General features: G+C 53.1%; 1 protein-coding gene across 4 annotated transcripts in view; it reads left to right on the top strand.

Annotated features, from left to right (window-relative positions):
- The window catches only part of KCNN3 (potassium calcium-activated channel subfamily N member 3), a 153,291-nt gene that overhangs the window by 41,067 nt on the left and 94,377 nt on the right, over window positions 1-17,847 (top strand). For all 4 annotated transcript variants that reach the window (XM_074349498.1, XM_074349497.1, XM_074349500.1 and 1 more), the window contains exon 2: window positions 2,332-2,427. In XM_074349498.1, the coding sequence (XP_074205599.1) occupies window positions 2,332-2,427 (96 nt within the window). The remainder of the gene's footprint in view (window positions 1-2,331; window positions 2,428-17,847) is intronic.

The raw sequence follows: 17,847 nt of genomic DNA, 5'->3' as shown, positions 1-17,847 counted from the left end.
AGGTAGTCTTCTCCTAAAATGCTAAGCATCCTTGAATTCACCGCCTGCTCTCTTCAGCCCCACTAGATCTTGTGATTTGGGTGGTGTTTCAGGCATCAAGTAGTGCTTTCAAAGATCGGAACCTTCCTGAGGGCTGGAACTGTGTTCTATTTCACTTTGGGCCCACCGCTGGAGCAGCACTGCACCAGTCCCCCACAAAAACACCTCCGCACATGTGAACGGAGTAAATGATTGCAGCCTGCTCTTCCTTAAACTGTAGATGTGCAAGAGGATAAACAAAAAGTGCATTATGTTTAGACCATCAGCTGGGCAGAACAGAACGGAGACCTTTCGCACAGTTGGGTGATCCTACACCGTGCAGAAAGTTGGAGTTTGTGTATACGCCAGGTTGGAAGCTTCTGGTAGGCAGGAGCCCTCTATCAATATCCTACAGGGTCCAGCCCACTGTTGGACCTCTAGCAGGTGCTCAAGAAATGAGAATGGTCATGTGACATTATCATGAAAGAATGAATGAGCTACTTCATTTGTTCTCCCTTGGGTCCCTAGCACTAGCTTGTGCCTGGCACAAAGTGGGCCCTCAAACTATGTCAAGTAAATAAAAGGTAGATTGGTGGACACCGGGGAGAGCTGCTTTCTTTCCATCTCAGCCTGTGGAGGGTGTCGAGAGCATGGATTTGGGCATCTGAAAGTCCAAGCCCTCCATTGACTCTAGTGGTCGCCATATGGACAACACCCCTGGACACTGAAGATCTCAGCCACCTCTCACTCTGTCTCTGAAAGCTTGCCTCCTTAGACAGTGATGTCTCCCTCTCTAGCTCTGCTGTGGGTTTCACTTGGCAATAACCATATCCTACCTTTGAATCATATCCTTCCATTGTTAAGCTGTGACATTTGGGTCTGTGTAAATGGACACTTCTCACATTTTCACTGTTTCCCACTGGAGAGTGACCCCGAGGGCTTATGGGCAGTGCTGTGGGTGGGGAGTCAGAGGCCTTGGCTTTGAACTCTGGCACAAGCCACTCACCCCTCTGAACCTCTGCCTGTAATGTCTGTAAAGTTGGGATAGAGGCCAAGGGTTGTTGCGAGGATGGGTGAGAAGAAGCTGTGAAGCGACCTTGTAAACTGTAAGGTGTTTTACAGACATCAGGCATTTCCTGATTCTGGAGCACGGGGGCTGTTTCTCATGTGGCGTGCATCTCAGGATACGAGGGGCTGCAGCTACATAGTGCTTGGAAGTACGGCCCGGCTCTTTCTGCTGCCTTTGCTCAGGGCTGTGTGCCTGCCTGCCTTTGGGGCTGGAAGCCATCTCTACTCCCTGGCTTCCAGATGCCCAAGAGGGCACCCGCTCTGTAGAGGAAGTGAGGTAAATGATAGTAGCCAGCCCTCACAGGGCCTGGCGCTGGTCTAGGCACATGACAGAGACAAATTCCTGTATCTTTCACAGTAGCCCTGTGAGGTAGGTACCAGTGTTACCCTCGTCTGCTGCCCGAGGCACCTGAGTGAGCGCAGAGAGATGGAGTAAGCAGCCTAAGGTTACAGGAGTGGAGTGTGTCAGGGTCTGGATCCAGTAGGCTGGCCCCAGAGCTCTTGCTGCTAACCATGTGGGTCCCCTGAGCTGCCCTGGGGCTGGAGGACTGCACTGAAGGCCAAATGGCCCACCCTGCCTCCCCCAGCCTCAGGGCCCTTCTCCTGCCCAGGACCCCCACTCCGCTCCTGTGCTCAGGGACCCCTTCTCTCTCCAGTAGCTCCTCTGCTGCCCTTGCTTCCCTCCCTGCCTTTGGCTGAAAACAGGAGATGAGCATGCTGCCAGGGCGTTCTCATTCATTCCTGAAAGAACTCTGCATTGTCGGGGATGGACGGGACCTTGAGAACCCTCAGGTTCAGGTTTGCTAAGAGAAAAGAGAGGCCCAGCTGGCACGGTATTGATGCCCAAACCATATAATAGTGGCACAAAAAACAATTATGTTCGTATGACTTACAAGCATGGAGGCAAAAATTCTAAACAACACATCAGCAAACTGAATCTAGCCATGTATAACAAACATCGTCCATCACGCCCAAACAGGGCTCATCCCAGGAATGCAAATATGATTTAACTCTAGGAAACAGAGGCTCTGAGGGCTGCTGCCAGCCCAGGGCCCAGCCCAAGGTGCTTTTGTGGCTCAGGCTACCTTTGTGCTGTATCCTGCTCTCAGGAGGCGCTAGTGACAGTTTTTCCTTTGCCTTCACTGTTCCCCCGCCCACCCCCCCCAAAATCTTTGCAAGCCTCAGGGTAAAATGAGATATTGCATCCGGGATTTCCCTAATGGTCTCTTTCCATTTCTCCTGCAGGATTCCATGTTTTCGTTGGCCCTGAAATGCCTTATCAGTCTGTCCACCATCATCCTTTTGGGTTTGATCATCGCCTATCACACCCGCGAAGTCCAGGTAGGTGCCCTCGCCCTCCCCTCTTGCTGCAGCGGCCATTCCTTTGCTCTGGGCTAAGCCCGTCTCCACCCCACACCCATCCCTTCAGTAGCTACTCGGATGATGTCACGAGATGGTATCTGAGATAGTGGCTCTTCTCTTCCAGTTTGGACCCTGTGGGAGAGGGAATTGTGAAGCTGCCTTGTGACTTTAGAACAACTGTGACATTACCTGCATCCGGGGATCCCAGAGGCAAACACGGCTCCAGGATTTGGGGGGCAGTCCTGCTCAGAATCTTCATTTAGCCCCCTTGTACTGTGAGAGTCCCTTAGGACTTAATGTGCCTTTTCTATCTCTTGCTGGATCCTTTCTGAACTTGAGCCACTGAATCCCCCAAGTGAGGCAGACCTGCATCCTGTCCCTCTGTGCACACAAGCATGGGTGTGCGCGCACACACACACACACACCCAGCACCAAATACCACTGGGTGTCTGTATTTCTTACTGGTGTAGACTTTACCCCTGCTGGACTCTGCCAGGCTGGGAGGAGTCATTTTCTAGATAGAATAGAATCCACTGTGGTCAAGGAGGCCTATTTCTTGCTGCCTAAGAGTGACTTGGCTTCCAGAGAAATATTGGCTGGACCTCTGGGGTGCACTCCAGTTTGGCTGATGTAGGGAGGCTGGTTCAACCTGGCCTGGGAAGGGCAGGCAAGAGTGAGCAGATCTGTAGCATCTTCTCCTGTCAGTGGGTACCACCCCCCCACCCCCACCCCCCCAGTCACTTGGCATCTTCAGGCTGACCTGCTCTGCTGGGGACCTGCATAGTTCTAAAGGATCCAGATGTTTTTCCTCACATGCATGTGCATCGGATATAATCCCAGTCCTTTGGCAGGAGGAGCACAGATAGATGCACATCTGGGCAGCAGGCGAGAGGTGGACAAAGACCAGAACCCGGAACCTTAAGAGCTGGGGCTGTCTCGGCCGTGACCTCGTTTGCACAGTGTGTCTTTGGCCAGTTCTGTGACCTTTCTCGGCTGGAACCTGTGAACTTTTCTTCGTCTGGAACATGGAGAGGGGGGTTGTTTATTGTACTGTTGATGGGGGTTGTGAGGATGAATGAGGAGTGTATGAGAGAGAGCTCTGTTGACTGTAAAATGCCATCCCTTTTGTCACTTGGCATTTCCGGGTGGAGTGGCTGCAACAGGCAGGTATGGGCACGCGCCTCCTGCTCCCGGAGAGGGTCTGCTTTCCCACCTGGTGTCAGGGGCTGCTGCAGCGGCCTGGGGGTGGAAGCCTTGGCTCCAGGCTCCTTGGAAGGGCTCCACTCTGTTGATAACCAGAGGACGCTAACCTAGAAGGTGGGGACTCTTGAGTCTCTGTGGGGACAGAGGTTGTGCTCTGAAGGCTGAGAGTCCCAGACGCCACCCAACACCTCCCTTCATGGGGTCTGAGCTGGACAAAGCAGGTGGGCTTTAACCCAGACCACTGTCCCGTCAACCCAAGGAAGGAGCCAGGAGTATAAGGGAGGAGACTGGACCGGAAGTCACAGTCTGGGCTCCCAGCCAGGTTCATCCCAACCCAAACTGGCTGTGGGACCCAGGTATTTTCTCAACTCCTCTGAGCCACCACACCCTCATCTAGAATGGGTCTGTACCACTGTGTATCACCTTGCCCTGTGCAGAAGAGGCCACATGGGCCAAAGGAAAAAAGGCAGAGTCCTAAAGCTCAGCCATGATCCAGGCCTGAAGGAGGGGGAGAAAGGAGCTGCTCCCACCCTCAGCCCCACGCGATGCTCCGCTCAGCCTGACCGCCGCTGCTCTCCACCCTGGGCATGGGGACTGGAAGAACTAGGCGTCCCTCCCTCTGATTCTTTTGGGGTCCTTGTCCCCCAGGAGAATTAGCTCTCAGACCTGATCCCGCCCGGCTGTCACTGTGACCTCAGTTCTGGCCTGGTGGCCGGGCTGGGTTGCTGACAGGCTGGCACCTTGCTGGCACCCTTTGTCCATCCTCAGCTCACATCCCGTCTCCGCTTCACCCTGGTCATGGGCGACAGAGACTTGCCAGTCACTTGTCTCCGCCTGGCCCTCCCAGCGGGAAGAAACAAAGTGAAGTCAGCAGCATTGAAACCTGGCTCAGACACTTCAGCCTGAATGACCTGAGTTGGTAACAACTTCCCTGGACCTCAGTTTCCCCATCTGAAGTATGGAAGTCATCTTACCCACTTTGCTGATCTCGGAAGAGGGTGGGTAACAGTTGACGGTACAGAGTGGGCTTTCATGAAATGGAAACTGGTCCCTTTCCTGTGACCTCTGTCCCACTGCTTCCAGCTGGTCCTCGTCCACGTCCTAGCTGTGCCCCAGATGGTCACTGTCACGACTGCCTGGGACTGGCGGGTGGTTGCACTTCCCCGCCGCTGTGGTCCAGCCCATCCTGCACCGTCCACTCCCACCGCCCGGCCCCTTACCCTCCCTGGCCCACTGTCATGTGGAGTCACCCAAACCTGGCCCTCTCTGTGCCTCTTACCTGTTCAGTAATATCCTTTCTTCTGGAAAGGTCTGGCTGGACTTTCTCCTGCCAGAGGGAAATGGGCCCAGTCAGCGGGGCCCTGGTAATGCACTCACCTGACCACACTGTAGTTTTCCCTTCTAGGTCCTTCTCCCCCAACCTCAGGGACAGTGATGCTATTAATCTTTGTGTTTCCAGGGACCCGCAGTGTCTGACAGAGGGCACATGTCTGCAGGGCAGATTTTGAATGAAAGGGTACTGGAGTCAAGATATCTGGTTTCCAAAGCCACTTAGACCATGACTAAGCTGTGTGGTCTTGGGCCTCAGTTTTCACGTCTGCTCACTGGGGACCCTAAGCACCCCCATCCCCATTCGGCAGGTCTCTGGTGTAGGTCTGCTGCCCACCGGCTGGGGACTTGCTTCCTCAGAGCAGAAAGAGGGGTTATCCTGAGCATGACTGTGGGGCGTATCCAGAGGGGATGCTTGAAAAACCCCTTCAAGTAGGAAAAGGTCAGCGCTGCCCACCTGTTGTGAAGCAGGGCAGGGGCCGGGCGCGGCGCATCTCCTCTCGGGGGCTGAGGGCCGGGGCTCGCGTTAAGGATGCGCTCACCTCCTCCCTCATCCACACCAGCTGCTGGTCCGCTTGGCTGAAGTTTAGCAGGAACTGGACGACCACATCTCTACCTCCCCGCAACCCGGCCTCAGACGCTCACACCCAGGCCTGGGCCCAGCACACACGGGAGGCGGGAGGTACCTTCTGGAAGAGTATTTCTATTTATTTAGTTTGGACAACTTGTGTTCTTGAGGAAGAAGAATCCTGAAACATTATTGGGAGGCTCTCAACAAAACTCTGGCTTCAAGTCATGAGCCTGAGGCTTGGCCGCTTCTCACAGGCGACAAGTGTAACGCTCCCTAGTGTGGGAGGCCCCCCGCTCTGTCGGCCTGCCCATCCCGGGGAGTTACTGCCCCTTGAGGGAGGCTCTCCCTGGCTGGGCAGTGAGAGTTTTTAGGAAGTCTGCCCTGCCACTGAGAGAAAATGGGCCTCCTGGGACTTCCACTCAGCCCGGCTCTGTTCTGGAGCAGGGAAAAGGAGGCACCTGGGTTTCCCTTGAGGCAGCCTCTGTCATTTTAGGATCCCTGCCCCGTCCCTCCTCTGTCTCCTCTTCTCTTGGTATTTTGGAGCACGGAGCTTCCAAAGGCCAGACATCTGTTTTCCCCGGCTAGTGTGCACCGGAAAGAAATGAACACACAAACCCCAGTGCGTTTTGGTTATTTACCAAAACTTTGAAAACTGCACTCTCCTTTGGAGAGTGCATTCACTCCTGTGGTTTGGCAATCACCAGCATCCCCAGATCAGCAGTGCCAGCCTCCTCTCCCCAGGCTGCAGGCTCACGCTTTCGGGGCCATTGGTATGTCTCTGGCTTAACGCGTAAAACTCTGAACCCTTTATTGCCCCCCTCAACATCATCCCTCCCTCCCTCCCTCCCTTCTGACCCACCTAGGGCGTTCATTCCTTCAATGTGTGCCAATGAGGGTCTGCTCTGCAGAGAGCCTGGGACAGGAGCCCAGTTCTCTGTGCTGGAAACCCTGAAATCACCTTTGCTTCTCCAAGGGGTTGCCAACCTTGAGTGAATCTGTGGCTCTAATTTAATGTCTTTGGTGCCATCCTGGAAGGCAGGAGGGCAGGAGGCTGAGAACACAGATTTTAGAGTGGCCCAGCTTGGGTTCAAATCATGCCCTTTGTCACATTGTGGTGTGTGTGGTGGCCTTTAGCAAGTGACTTAATCCCTCTGAGTCTATTTCCTTTCTGCAAAATGGGACTAATAATAGTATCCACCACAGAGCTGCTGTGCAGGTCAAGTTAAACCATCTGTACAAAACACCTTAGCCTCAGTGAGGATGTGTCTGCTTGGCAGACAGGATGGAAAGGATGGCCTGGGCAGAGGTCTCAACAGACACCAAGGCCCTGGGATGGGAAAGTGCAGGGTGCATTCAGAATGCCTGCAGGACACAGTCCTAGGCAGTGGGGTGGGTCCACTCTGGAGCATGGCAGGACCAGCTGGAGCTCGCCTGTCTTGCTGAAGGGTTTTGGAACAGTCTGGTGGGCAGCAGGGAGAATTATGGGGAGAGAGACGTCAGATTTGCATTTTAGCTGCAGCATGGCAAGTGTTGCAAGGGCCAGTTTCAGAGGCAGGAATATGAGTTGGAAGCACATTTCCATGGTTGAGATGAGGGGTGGTGACACCCTGAATCAGAGCAAGACAAGAGCTGGGACGGGAGAGGCTGTGCATAACTTGGTCACCTATTAGGATGGAGGTACTGTCTGCAGGAAGAGGAGGAGTCTAGCCATTGCTTGGGTAACTCAGTGGCTGGGAGAGCCATTTATCATGATTGAAACCACAGAAGGAGGTTGAGGTGGGGAATGACGAGCAGGTCAGTTTTGGACACATCAGAGTTGAGGTTTGGGGTTGGCGGGTGGGCATCCAGCTGCCTCCAGGACATCGATGCAGAGGCCAGGGCTGGATGAGCAGGGCGCAGCGAGATGAGAGGAGGGCACGGAACAGACCCCCTGGAGAAACATTATCAAGTGAGAAGTGGGGGGAAGGAGTGGAGCCCACAAAGGCGAAGGAGCAGTCAGGGAGGTCGAGGGGGCCCCGGAGGGAGGGAGTCACAAAGCTGAGACAGAGAAGGGAGCGTTGGTTATGCCACAGGGAGGTCAAGGAGTTGTGGTCCCCTGAGTTGGGGGTCACACAGGTCCTCTGCATCAGGCTGTGGGCAGGTCCCTGTGCCCGTCCTCAGCGCAGTTGCTGGGAGTGGCAGTCACAGGGCAGTGAAGGGGAAGGAGGACCAAGTAGGAGGTGAGGGAGTGAAGACCCTGGTCACTGGCCCGTCTTCTGAGAAGCTTGGCTGTGAATGGAGGGACCCAGCGTGGCTGCTGGAGCGGACACGGTGCTGAGGGAGGGATGCTGGTCTGTGTATGCAGGCTGCAGGGACTGCGTGTGTCTGTCAGCTGTCGGGAAGGAGCAAGTTGATGCCCTATTAAAGGTTTCTTTCGAATGGCACTACTTTAGGGACCTTCTAGTGTTTGCTTCTATTGCTTGAGCCTTGTGGATAATGTACAGATTTAAAAACAAATCTTTTTGCTGATTTGCTCATTTCTTTCCCTGCACTTTGTTTCATCTGGGATACAGTCTAACTCATCTGATTTAATACACATTTTAAAAAATGCCATAACTATTAAACACCTTGTTTACAGACAGATGAAATCAGTTTATTCCAAACAACAACAAAAAATGAAGGAGCCAGTTGAGAGGGAGAGGAGATAACCAGGGGGCCAGGTTCTAGTTCAGGAGTGCACAGGAGGGGAAGGGACTGAGTGCCCCAGGGAGGAAGAGCCCTGGCTCAGAGCCTGGGGGGCGGGATGGAGGAGGGAGAAGGGAGGAGGTGCAGACACACCTACATCTGCAGGTGTGGGGCCAGCCTTGGTGTCCTTGGTGAAACTGCAGGGACAAGAAGCTGCGGGATTGTTCCTGGCACATGGCAGGGCTCAGTTAATGTTTGTTGAATTAAAATGCAGGGACTGCTGTGAACCTAGAATGGGACATAGGCAGTGGCAGATTTCCCACCATCCAGTGTGTGGATGGCAACTTTAGAGAGAATTAATTTCAGTGTGGGGTTACTGGCCATACTCCAAGTGAAAAACATCAATCAGGTCAAGATCTGGTATTGGCCTCCAGAGGCTTCTAGTCTACTTCAAATTTGATAGAAACATAATGATAGTGACAAGACATAGGTCTTCAACTGCATGAGTTTAAAACACAGGAGACCAACAAAAGGAGAGACTTTTGAGATACTAGGTGTGTAAAAGTGGATATTTTTATTAACTACCAATAGAGTTCTCAGCTGACAGGAAACGTACTTTAGATTGTAGGGCATAAACTATATTCAGAAGACTACTCACGTTACAAGGCTCACCTGCCACAGCCCGATGGTCCCACAGATCGGAGCCTATGTAGCCCCTCCTGGGTGCATGTAACCCACTGTCACAGGGACACGGGCATCTGGGATGCAGGAGGTGTCACTGGTCCAGATGCTTCAGGGTCCCACTGCTAAATGAGCTAGGAATGGACCTGATGGTTCAGGCTGAGTCTTGCTCTGTGCCCTCACCCTCCCTTCTCCCTGAAGGAGAAAGTGGGCCCACGTCACACCCTGAACTTGCCTGTAAGGCAAGGACTCCTGTGTGTCAGGCGTTAAGAACCCAGAAATCATTCAGACGCCGTCCCTGCATTTGGAAGCTGCTCGTCCTAGACCTCGATCCTCTGTGACCCAGGCTGGTACGTGCCGTGGCATGCAGTGTGTGTGAAACACCATGTGGCCACAGAGGATTGGGCAATGTTCCTGGGGAGATGGGGCTTTAATGGAGCCTTGTATTCACTGGGGGCAGAGCCCTTGTGTGCTTGGGATGAAACTGGTCTGGAACATTTAAGGTGTGTGAGAGAGAAGGGAAAGATGGCGTGTCTGTCCTGGGGGAGATGGCAGTTGCCCAACCCTGTTGAGACCCTGCCTCACCCCTAGGGCTGGGGTCTCTATCCTTGCTGTCCCCTAGTAGATATTTCCTAAGGAGGTCTCTGGCTGGTTGGCTGATGGATTTGAATTGCCTTGACTGGGCTCAGAGGCAAACGTCCTCCTTTTGAGCTGAGCAGACTGGGGACTCCTGAGATCCTGAAACCTCCAGATGGCCCTCTCGGCCTGCATGGTCTGGGAACATGAGCTCCATAACCCAGGTGTGCTGCACAGAGAGGAGGAGGGAGCTCCGGGTGCCCAGCGTGGCTCCAGGACCGGGGGCTGTCCAGCTCAACAGGAAAATTCTCGATGGTGGCTTCCTCTGCCCAGCTCACATCCATCTCCTGCTCCACTCTAATGAACACTGCCTAGATAGATGGTCATACACGTGGGAGACTGGAAATTGGGAGTGTGTTTCAGGGGACAGTGCCTGGCTGGGCCTGGCCGGGCCACTGCACATCAGCTGAGGACACGGCCCGCCCCCCACTGGCCCGGCTGCACCCGGTATGGCTGGAAAGAAAGGAGAACGGGAGGGAGTAGCTTCTGAGTCCGAACACCACGAGTCCTTGTCAGACTCTACCCTTCAAAGACAGGAAGCTGAGAGGCTGACACGTTAGCAACCACCTCGGTGACGATGGTGTCACCTCATCTTGTCTAGTGCTTTGTATTTTTTGGCGTGTTTTCACATATATTGTCAGACCTCTTGCCTGCCTGGCTTCACCTCTTTGACTTTTAGGCTTCAGACCAGATATTTCCTCCTTCAGGAACCTTTCGGGCCACCCCCACTCCCTGGGCAAGGCACCCCTTCCAGGAGTTGGCTTGGCATCGGCTCTGCCCCCTGACACTATTTCTTGCCTGCACCTGCTCTTGGCCGTGGGTGCATGGTGGTGGGGGCTGACTTGGGTTCACTGCTGTATCCCATAGCAGAGAGTGCCCAGCACATAGCAGGTTCCAGAAGTGTAGCCAAATGAGCGGACAGCAAGCCCAGGGGGTACACGGGGCAGATTGATTCTCCCCTCACTCCACAGAAGAGAAAACGGAGTTTCTGTATGGCCTGATGTCCATGGCCTTGACTTTTGCATCATAAGGGTCTTGGTGGGCTGCCCGCTGCGAGCTGATGGTGCCTCCGCCAGCGCCCGTGCTCCCCCTCCGTGGTCCCCTCCTGGGCCTCAGTCCGAGTGCCTCTTCACTCTCCAATTTGTGATTTGCGGCTGGCCATGGATTGCCATGGTTACTATGCCAGCCCTGGCAGTCTCTGTGTGACATTTTGGTTTTATTTGCTAAATGTTTGAACACTTGGGTTTAACCCTTTCTGCCCCAGGGAGGGCTTTCCTGCCCCATTGCTCCTCCCCCAGGGGTGAGGGCCTCCTGCTGCTCTTCCCTAATGGCAACCGGGAGCCCATGGGGCTGGCATGCCTGGGGGGAGCAGCTAGCCTGATTCTCAGCTGCCTGTATTGACTTTCTGTTTTGTCACTTGGAAATGTCATCCTGTGCAAGGCTTCTTGACAGGGCGTGTGCTGCATCTATTAACAGGTGTGAAAACCTCTGCCCTGGACATGTTCAGACTTGCCCCAGCCAGGAGGGACAGTCCCAGACTTCCAGAGTCAGCCGGCTGGGGCTCCAGTGGCTTCCAGGCAATTGCCTCTTGCCAAGTCCTCCAGAAGCTTCCTCAGCTCCAGGAGTCCAGGACCTTAATGGTGTCCTCTGCCCTTGAACCCTGGCAGGGAGACAGAAGGGAAACTGGCTTCAGGAGGAGTCAGTGTTTGTAGCTGGGAGATGGTGTCACCCTCACCTCCCACTCTTCCTCCACTGCTGGCTCAGGATGAGGTGGTGCTGGGAGGCTGAATCCACCCAGCTGTGTGTTACCTTGGAAACCACACACCGTCCTCACCCTGGGAAGTGAGGGGGCTGAGGCACGCTTCTCAAGAAGCTTCTGCTGTAATTCAGGCATACAAGAGATCACCATCCCAACATGGGCAGCTAAGTGAATGAAAGGGTTCTGAGAGAAACAGCCTGAGTGCCTGTCCCATCCAAGGTGCTTCCACCCAGCAAGCCTCGGCCACCTTTACATGGTCGGAGGAGCCTGTGGCCTGGCCTGTCTGCGGTATTGATCGCTGTGTGAGCCTGGAGGAGCTACTTCTCTCTCAACCTGAGTTTTGTCATCTATAAAGTAGGCAGATTGGGTCAGATGATCTCTGGGGCCTCTGATTGCATGCCGGGTTCCATGTCTGAAGGATGCTCAGTGACAAGGAGAGAAAAACATAGGGAGAGTAGCTGTGAGTGGTTTTTGGTAATAAGGTCTGATACAGTTTGCATTCAGGAGGTCCTCGTGAGGGACTGTCCGGGCAACCTTGTCCCTTCTCCTAACTGCCTTGCTTCTTTCCCCAGAGCTGGCTGTCCCCTTAATATGGCCTTGAACTAGAAATAGTAAATAATCAAAAGGACAGTTCTTTGGCTCCAACATCCTAAAGTTTAAAAGTGACTCCTCTTAAGTCTCTTACAAATATAATCTGGTCCGACATCTTAAAGCTTTTAGGATAATTAAAGTAAGTGACTGCGTTCCCTTCCTCGGCGCTCAGTTCCAACCTCCTTCCATGAATACAAACCCCCACTTCTCCAAAGTCACTGGGAAGTGAGTGTTCAACTTAATAGAGTATCTGTTTCCCTGAGAGTGCCAGTGTATTGTGTCCATGACTTTTTCAGAGTGAATTCATTCTATTTCGCATTGATGTTGTTACTGTTTTTAAATGACAATCTTTTCCCCCAGGACAGCCCTTCTCAGCCAGGGATGGGCACCAGATCCCCAGTGCCCCGTCTGGCCCCACTGGCCCGGGGCATGTGCGTTGTGAAGGCGCCACAGGTCCCAGTGCATACTCCTGACTGGGAGACCGTGTGCTCGGTTACAGGCTCAGCAAGGCCGTGTCGTCTCTTCACCGTCTTTGTGGCTGTCCCCGCTGTGCCATTAAAGGGTGTTGTGATAGTAGGAGCCTAAGTCCAGGCTAAAGATAATTGACTCTCTGAGGATTTGGGAAATTGGAAGGCACTGTAGAATTTTTAGTGTTTGGAGACTTCTTTACAATTTTCATCGCATTATACGGCCAAGAAAATTCTGATAATTCTAGTCTCTGTTCAGCAGGAATCTGGTAAGATGACATCTTCCTGTTTTTAAGAGTAAAGATGGCAAATTCTCCAAAACCCGATTATTGAGAAAGATGTGAGCTGTGCTGAGATGATCTTTGAATGAAAGAATTCAACACAATTCAATCAAGCAGAATTCCATTTCCTCTGAGCACCTCATCAGTACAAACCTATCGGGTGGGAGGGAGGGACACTGGGCTTGTGGTCAGCAGATCTGGGGTTAAGGCGTGACTATGACATTAAAAAAATTTTTTTAATTGTATAATGGATATAAGTTAAAATGACAATTTTAACCATTTTTAAATGTACAGCTCAGTAGCAGTAAGTACAGCCACACTGCAGTGTGGCCATCACCACCATCCATCTCCAGAACTGCTTTCGTCATTTTTATGTAACTTTCAGTCACCTGATGGCTTCTGGGTATGGGTGCCCCTCCGAGTATGGTGGGCTTTTTTCACACACGCGTCTCCTACCCGCACGTTCACTGCGTCAGCCCTGCACTTGCCTACACCCTGTCCCGACACCCGCATGTCACGGGCCAGGTTCTGGTTCTCAGTTTGGACTTAGAAAAAGGTTTGGAACCCCACAAATGATAATAATGTCAGGCTGTATTTGTCAGTGGCTTATGTGCCAGAAATTGTGCCCTTTAGGATCTCAGTGAATCCCCGTGGCAGTCCTGTGAGGTGAATCTGTTACTATCCGTGTTTTATAGATAAGGCGACTGAGCCCTGAGACATTCAGTTCTGTGGCCAGGGTCTTGTGACTGGTGAGAAGCAGAGGTGGACTGGTGGGCTGACCGTCTCCAAGCCTGTTAGGCTTCACTGCTGGCAAGGAGAGCTCTGGCCTTGGTCTGTCTCTCTTGCCCCTAGTTCCTGGAGGGCCAAAGGCAGCCTGGAATTTGGGCTTAGCCATGGGGATGCCCCTCCGAAACAGAATAAGAGTGAACATGACGAGGCCCAGGGCAGAACAGCAACCCAGACACTGTTGGTCCAACCCTGTAGCAGCACCGGGGCGCTGGGCCCCAGCCACACCTCCGGAAGGGACCCCCAGCCTCTGCTCTGCCTTCAAGTGGCTACTCTCCCTGTTAGAAATCCCTTCTTCGTCCTGGTTTTTCTATTGTCCTCCCCTTGCGTCCCAGGCCTACCCCAAGGTTGAGGTCCAGCACCCCCAGGGAGGTGGGGGATTGCCAACTCTGTGTAGCTCTCCAAGCCGTCAGGACTGGGAGGGTGCTTTGGTTTCCCTGCCTCCCTTCTGACCCCTGCTAGGCTAGAGCCTTCTTTGAATCCGTGGCTGCCTGGCTGGGCTCCATGCTGGGTCTTGTTCTTTTTTGCCCTGCCCTCCCCCACTCCCCGAGGGGTTGGCTCCTGCTTCCTGTCCCCAGTTGTTGCTTGTCTGGAGCCACAGTGACTCTGCCCATCCCCTGGCCCTCAGGACCAGACTTCCCTTCACCCCTAAGCCGAGGCCCATCTGGGTGTGTCTAGGCTTCCCTTCAGACACTGAGCCTTAGGTCACCAGTGGGCCAGGCTTCAACAGTTTCCCCCACCCCTGTTTTCTCTTCCTCTGACTGTCCCTGTGAAAAGGGCCAGCAGCCTCTCACTCAAGTGCCCCTGGGTTGGACACAAGACCTCCCAGGGTCTTCTCCTGCCCAGGTGAGAAGTCCCCAGCTTTCCTGGCACTGTTGGGAGCCCTGTCTCCATCCTGCCCCTGCTGCTCTGCACAGTGCACCTGGCCTGCACCTGCCAGGGGTGTGAGCTGCTCAAGACAGAGTGCTACCTACCTGCTTTCTCATTCCATTACTGCGGCCAAAGACAGCCAGTGCTCCCAGCTTGCACAGCAGCCTCTTAGTTCACATTGAATCGAATGTCTACTAAAACCCTCTGCCTTGTTCACAGAGCTGCCAAGCCACAGGTCTCTACCCCCTGCCCCTGATCTCCCACCCTTGCTTGTCCAGTTGGCTTTTGGGGACAAGAGCTGCATCTGTCATTCGCCTTTGTTCCATTTCTGCACATTCCTTTCGTTTCAGCCCTTTGTTTTAGTCTGTCCGGGTCTTTTAGCATCTCTCTGAGCAACTCGTGCTTGGGGCCCTCCCAGCTTCCTGTCCTCCCACATTTGATGAGCCTGACTATGATAGCTTCATCCAAACCATTGATACAAATGTGGAATCAGAAATGGAATCTGGGGAAGTGAACTTCCTTTTGTTGGATTAAAGGCAGGAGGAATGGAGACAAAAAAATTCAAGGATCTGCAAAATCATTCTCCTTCTAAACATCTGCGGGCCTCCCCTTGGGCTGTGGTCTTATGCTCCCTCCCAATCTACCTGCAAAATAAGCCCCGCTGTGCATTCATTCACCTAGTGTGTTTATTGAGCCGCATTCTGGTGCGGGATGGGGCTGGGAGCTGCAGAGTGGACCCTGTCTCCGTGCTGCTCACGGTCTGTGAACTAAAAGGTTGAATGGGCACTTGGCTACCTGGCAGGATTGGGTTGTTACAGCACTGCCCCTCCCTGCAGGCTGTATCACAGGAGAGTGTTGCCGCATGGCCACGTCCCCAGGGCTTCAGCACTCCAGAAGCAGTCTCAGCCACAGCAGCTGGGCTTGGCCGTGACTGCTGACCTATGGCTGCACTGGCTACAGCTACGACCAGAGATCAGTGACCAGCCACGGCGGAGCTGTCAGCCAGGTGCGGAGCGGCCGCAGCCTCCGAGCTCCATACAGTGAGGTTTACCCCAGCCCCGATGCTGGTCTGCTGTGTTTGTGCCCACAGGACCTGCCCTGGTGGCCCTCAGTTCCCTCATTTGTGCAACCAGGGCGGGGAGCTAAGTGCTCTCCAAGGCTCCACCCAGCTCTCTCTGGTGCCTCTGGCTAGAATGTGCTAGAAACCTTACTGATTTGACAGCAGAGAAATGACCACCCCTGGGTGTGTGTGTGGGATGGAGGGGGGTGGGGGGGTGGGCAGGGCAGTATTTGTCTTCCTGCTGCTGTTAGAAATAAAAACTGTTCTCCACCTCCCCTGAGGACTGGACAAAAGGTGATTAACTCATTTGACACAGAGCTATTGAAGGTCCGTTCTGAACTGGGCACCTCATGGCTGGCAACAGGCTTGTGATCTAATGGGGAGATAAGCACTCAACTCCTCCGTGCCTCGGCTGCCAAGTGCTGGAGGCTGAGCTGTGGCGCGCGGGCACGGCGCACACAGTAAGGCCTTCTTAGTGGGTGGCAATGAGGCCACCACCCGCCGGGCATTTGAGATGGGCCTTAAAGGCTGGGCAGAGCTTCTGCAGATGTGGAGAGCTAGGAAAGCTCAGGGCTTCTGGGGAGTGGGAGAGATGTCGTTGATCATAAAGGCAGTGGTGACAAGAAAGACTAAATGGGATGCCTGGACCCAGATCCTGGGAGTAGGATCAGGAGAGATTAGGCATCCTTGTCTCCAATGGTAACAGCCCCTAAGTGTCTATTAGAATGGGTTCAGGGATGGCAATCTGATGGGGGGACAGGGAAACCAGAGAATTTATCCCCAAGTTGCATTAGCAAAGCATTATAGAAGATTGCTAAAACATCAATATTTTTAGTCAGTATTAAGACCAAAGCCTGGGGCTGAGGGTTGGGCAGGGGACTGGTGAGATGACGGAAGCCCACCCACTCTGCAAGATTTAGCGCCTGCTCTGACTTGAAAGTAAAGCATTGAGCTCCAGGAAACATTGAAAATCTCTTCCTTGGGGGATCTTTAGAAATAAAGACAACAGCTACCTGGTACATTCTTGTTTGAGAGGGAGAGGGATGGAAAAATACCCCTTCAGAATCTGGGGTTCTGTGATCTTGTTGATGGAACACGACCCCACCAGGAGCCCTGGCCCCTTGGGTAGCCAGAATTTGTCTTGCTCTGTTGGATCTTTTTTAGATGTTTAACAGCACTGATGAAATTTACAAGAACCTCAAGATTTTACAGTTTTGCTCTCCTCTTATTGTTCCCTAACCCAGCCTCCACCTAAAAACACACGGTTCCCCAGCAGCCTGGGAGCTGGAGCTCCCCCTCAGGCAGGACGTTGGGTCCACCTGTGGGTTTGGGGAAGGGGTGTGGCTGGGAATGGCCACCCTTCAGAGTGTTGGCAGAATGGGCTTTGGTCCCCAAGGCCTGGCTGTCGCCTGCAGGAGTGGTGACCTCACCCAAGGCTGATGTGGGGGCTTCTCAGTTTGTAGTGGGCTTGAAAGGTGCAAACGCTGGGGAAATGTAGGCAGAGATGTGCTGCCTGTAGCTCATAATGGAGCAGCTGACTTTGAGCAGGAATCGACCGTGGCTCGTGGCTCATGCTGCCGTTGGCTTATCCCGTGAGAGCCTGCCCCTGCCGCCCTGATGCCGTTTTTTCCTCTTCTCAGTTTCTTCTCGATCATCCTATCAGCATCATCTAAACCTGCCTCTTCCAACTTCTCTTCTTGTCTTCTCTGGCTCTCCTTTCTTGCTTGCTTCAGTCTTTCATACGTAAACATGTGGTGCCTGTCGCTGTGGGCTGGCTCCGTGTGTGTGCGTGCGCGGCTTTCCAGTTGAATAGACAGGGCTGAATTTACAGCCGATACTGCCTGACTCTGGAAAAAGAGAGGACAATGAGGGACAGGATCTCTTGTAGCAGAGAACATTCGGATCTGGGTGTCCTTTCAGGGTAAATTTAGTTCCCAGGGCTGGTGCAACATTCTAATTTGGTGGGAGTCCTTGGGTGCCCACTGTGGGGAGGGGACCTCCTGGTCCACTTCAGGGGACATGTGAAACCCAAAGTTTATGACCGTTATGTAGAACTGCAGTTCCAGCAACCCTGAGCTGACGCAAGGTTTATTCATCTGGCATCAGGTTTCCTTCAGGCTCCTTTGTAGCGCTTTATTGTTCTTGAAGCTTCTACATTTTCACAGCTGGCCCATTTCAAGGCATAAATACAGATTAATAGTCTATACTCACTATGTTCTCATGCTCCCAGGATTAAATCAATAATGACTGAAATATTAATTGGACCTTTGTGAAAAGAAAATGAAATATGGTACAGAGCAGAGCATTCTAGATTTGGAATCAAAAGTTTGAATCTCAGCTCTGCTGCAAATTGGTGACCTCAAGAGAATCACTGAACTTCCCTGAATCTTTCTCCTGCTGGGTGATGGGATCAGATGGCCACACAGGAAGGTAGTGAGTACCAGCAGCAAGAGCCTGGCACAAACCAAGGGCTTGATGGATGTTTAATTTTGGACCCTCCT

This window comes from Camelus bactrianus, chromosome 21 (genome assembly GCF_048773025.1).
Source record: "Camelus bactrianus isolate YW-2024 breed Bactrian camel chromosome 21, ASM4877302v1, whole genome shotgun sequence".
In the NCBI taxonomy this organism is placed as follows: domain Eukaryota; kingdom Metazoa; phylum Chordata; class Mammalia; order Artiodactyla; family Camelidae; genus Camelus; species Camelus bactrianus.
This window is presented reverse-complemented; position numbering and strand designations above follow the sequence as displayed.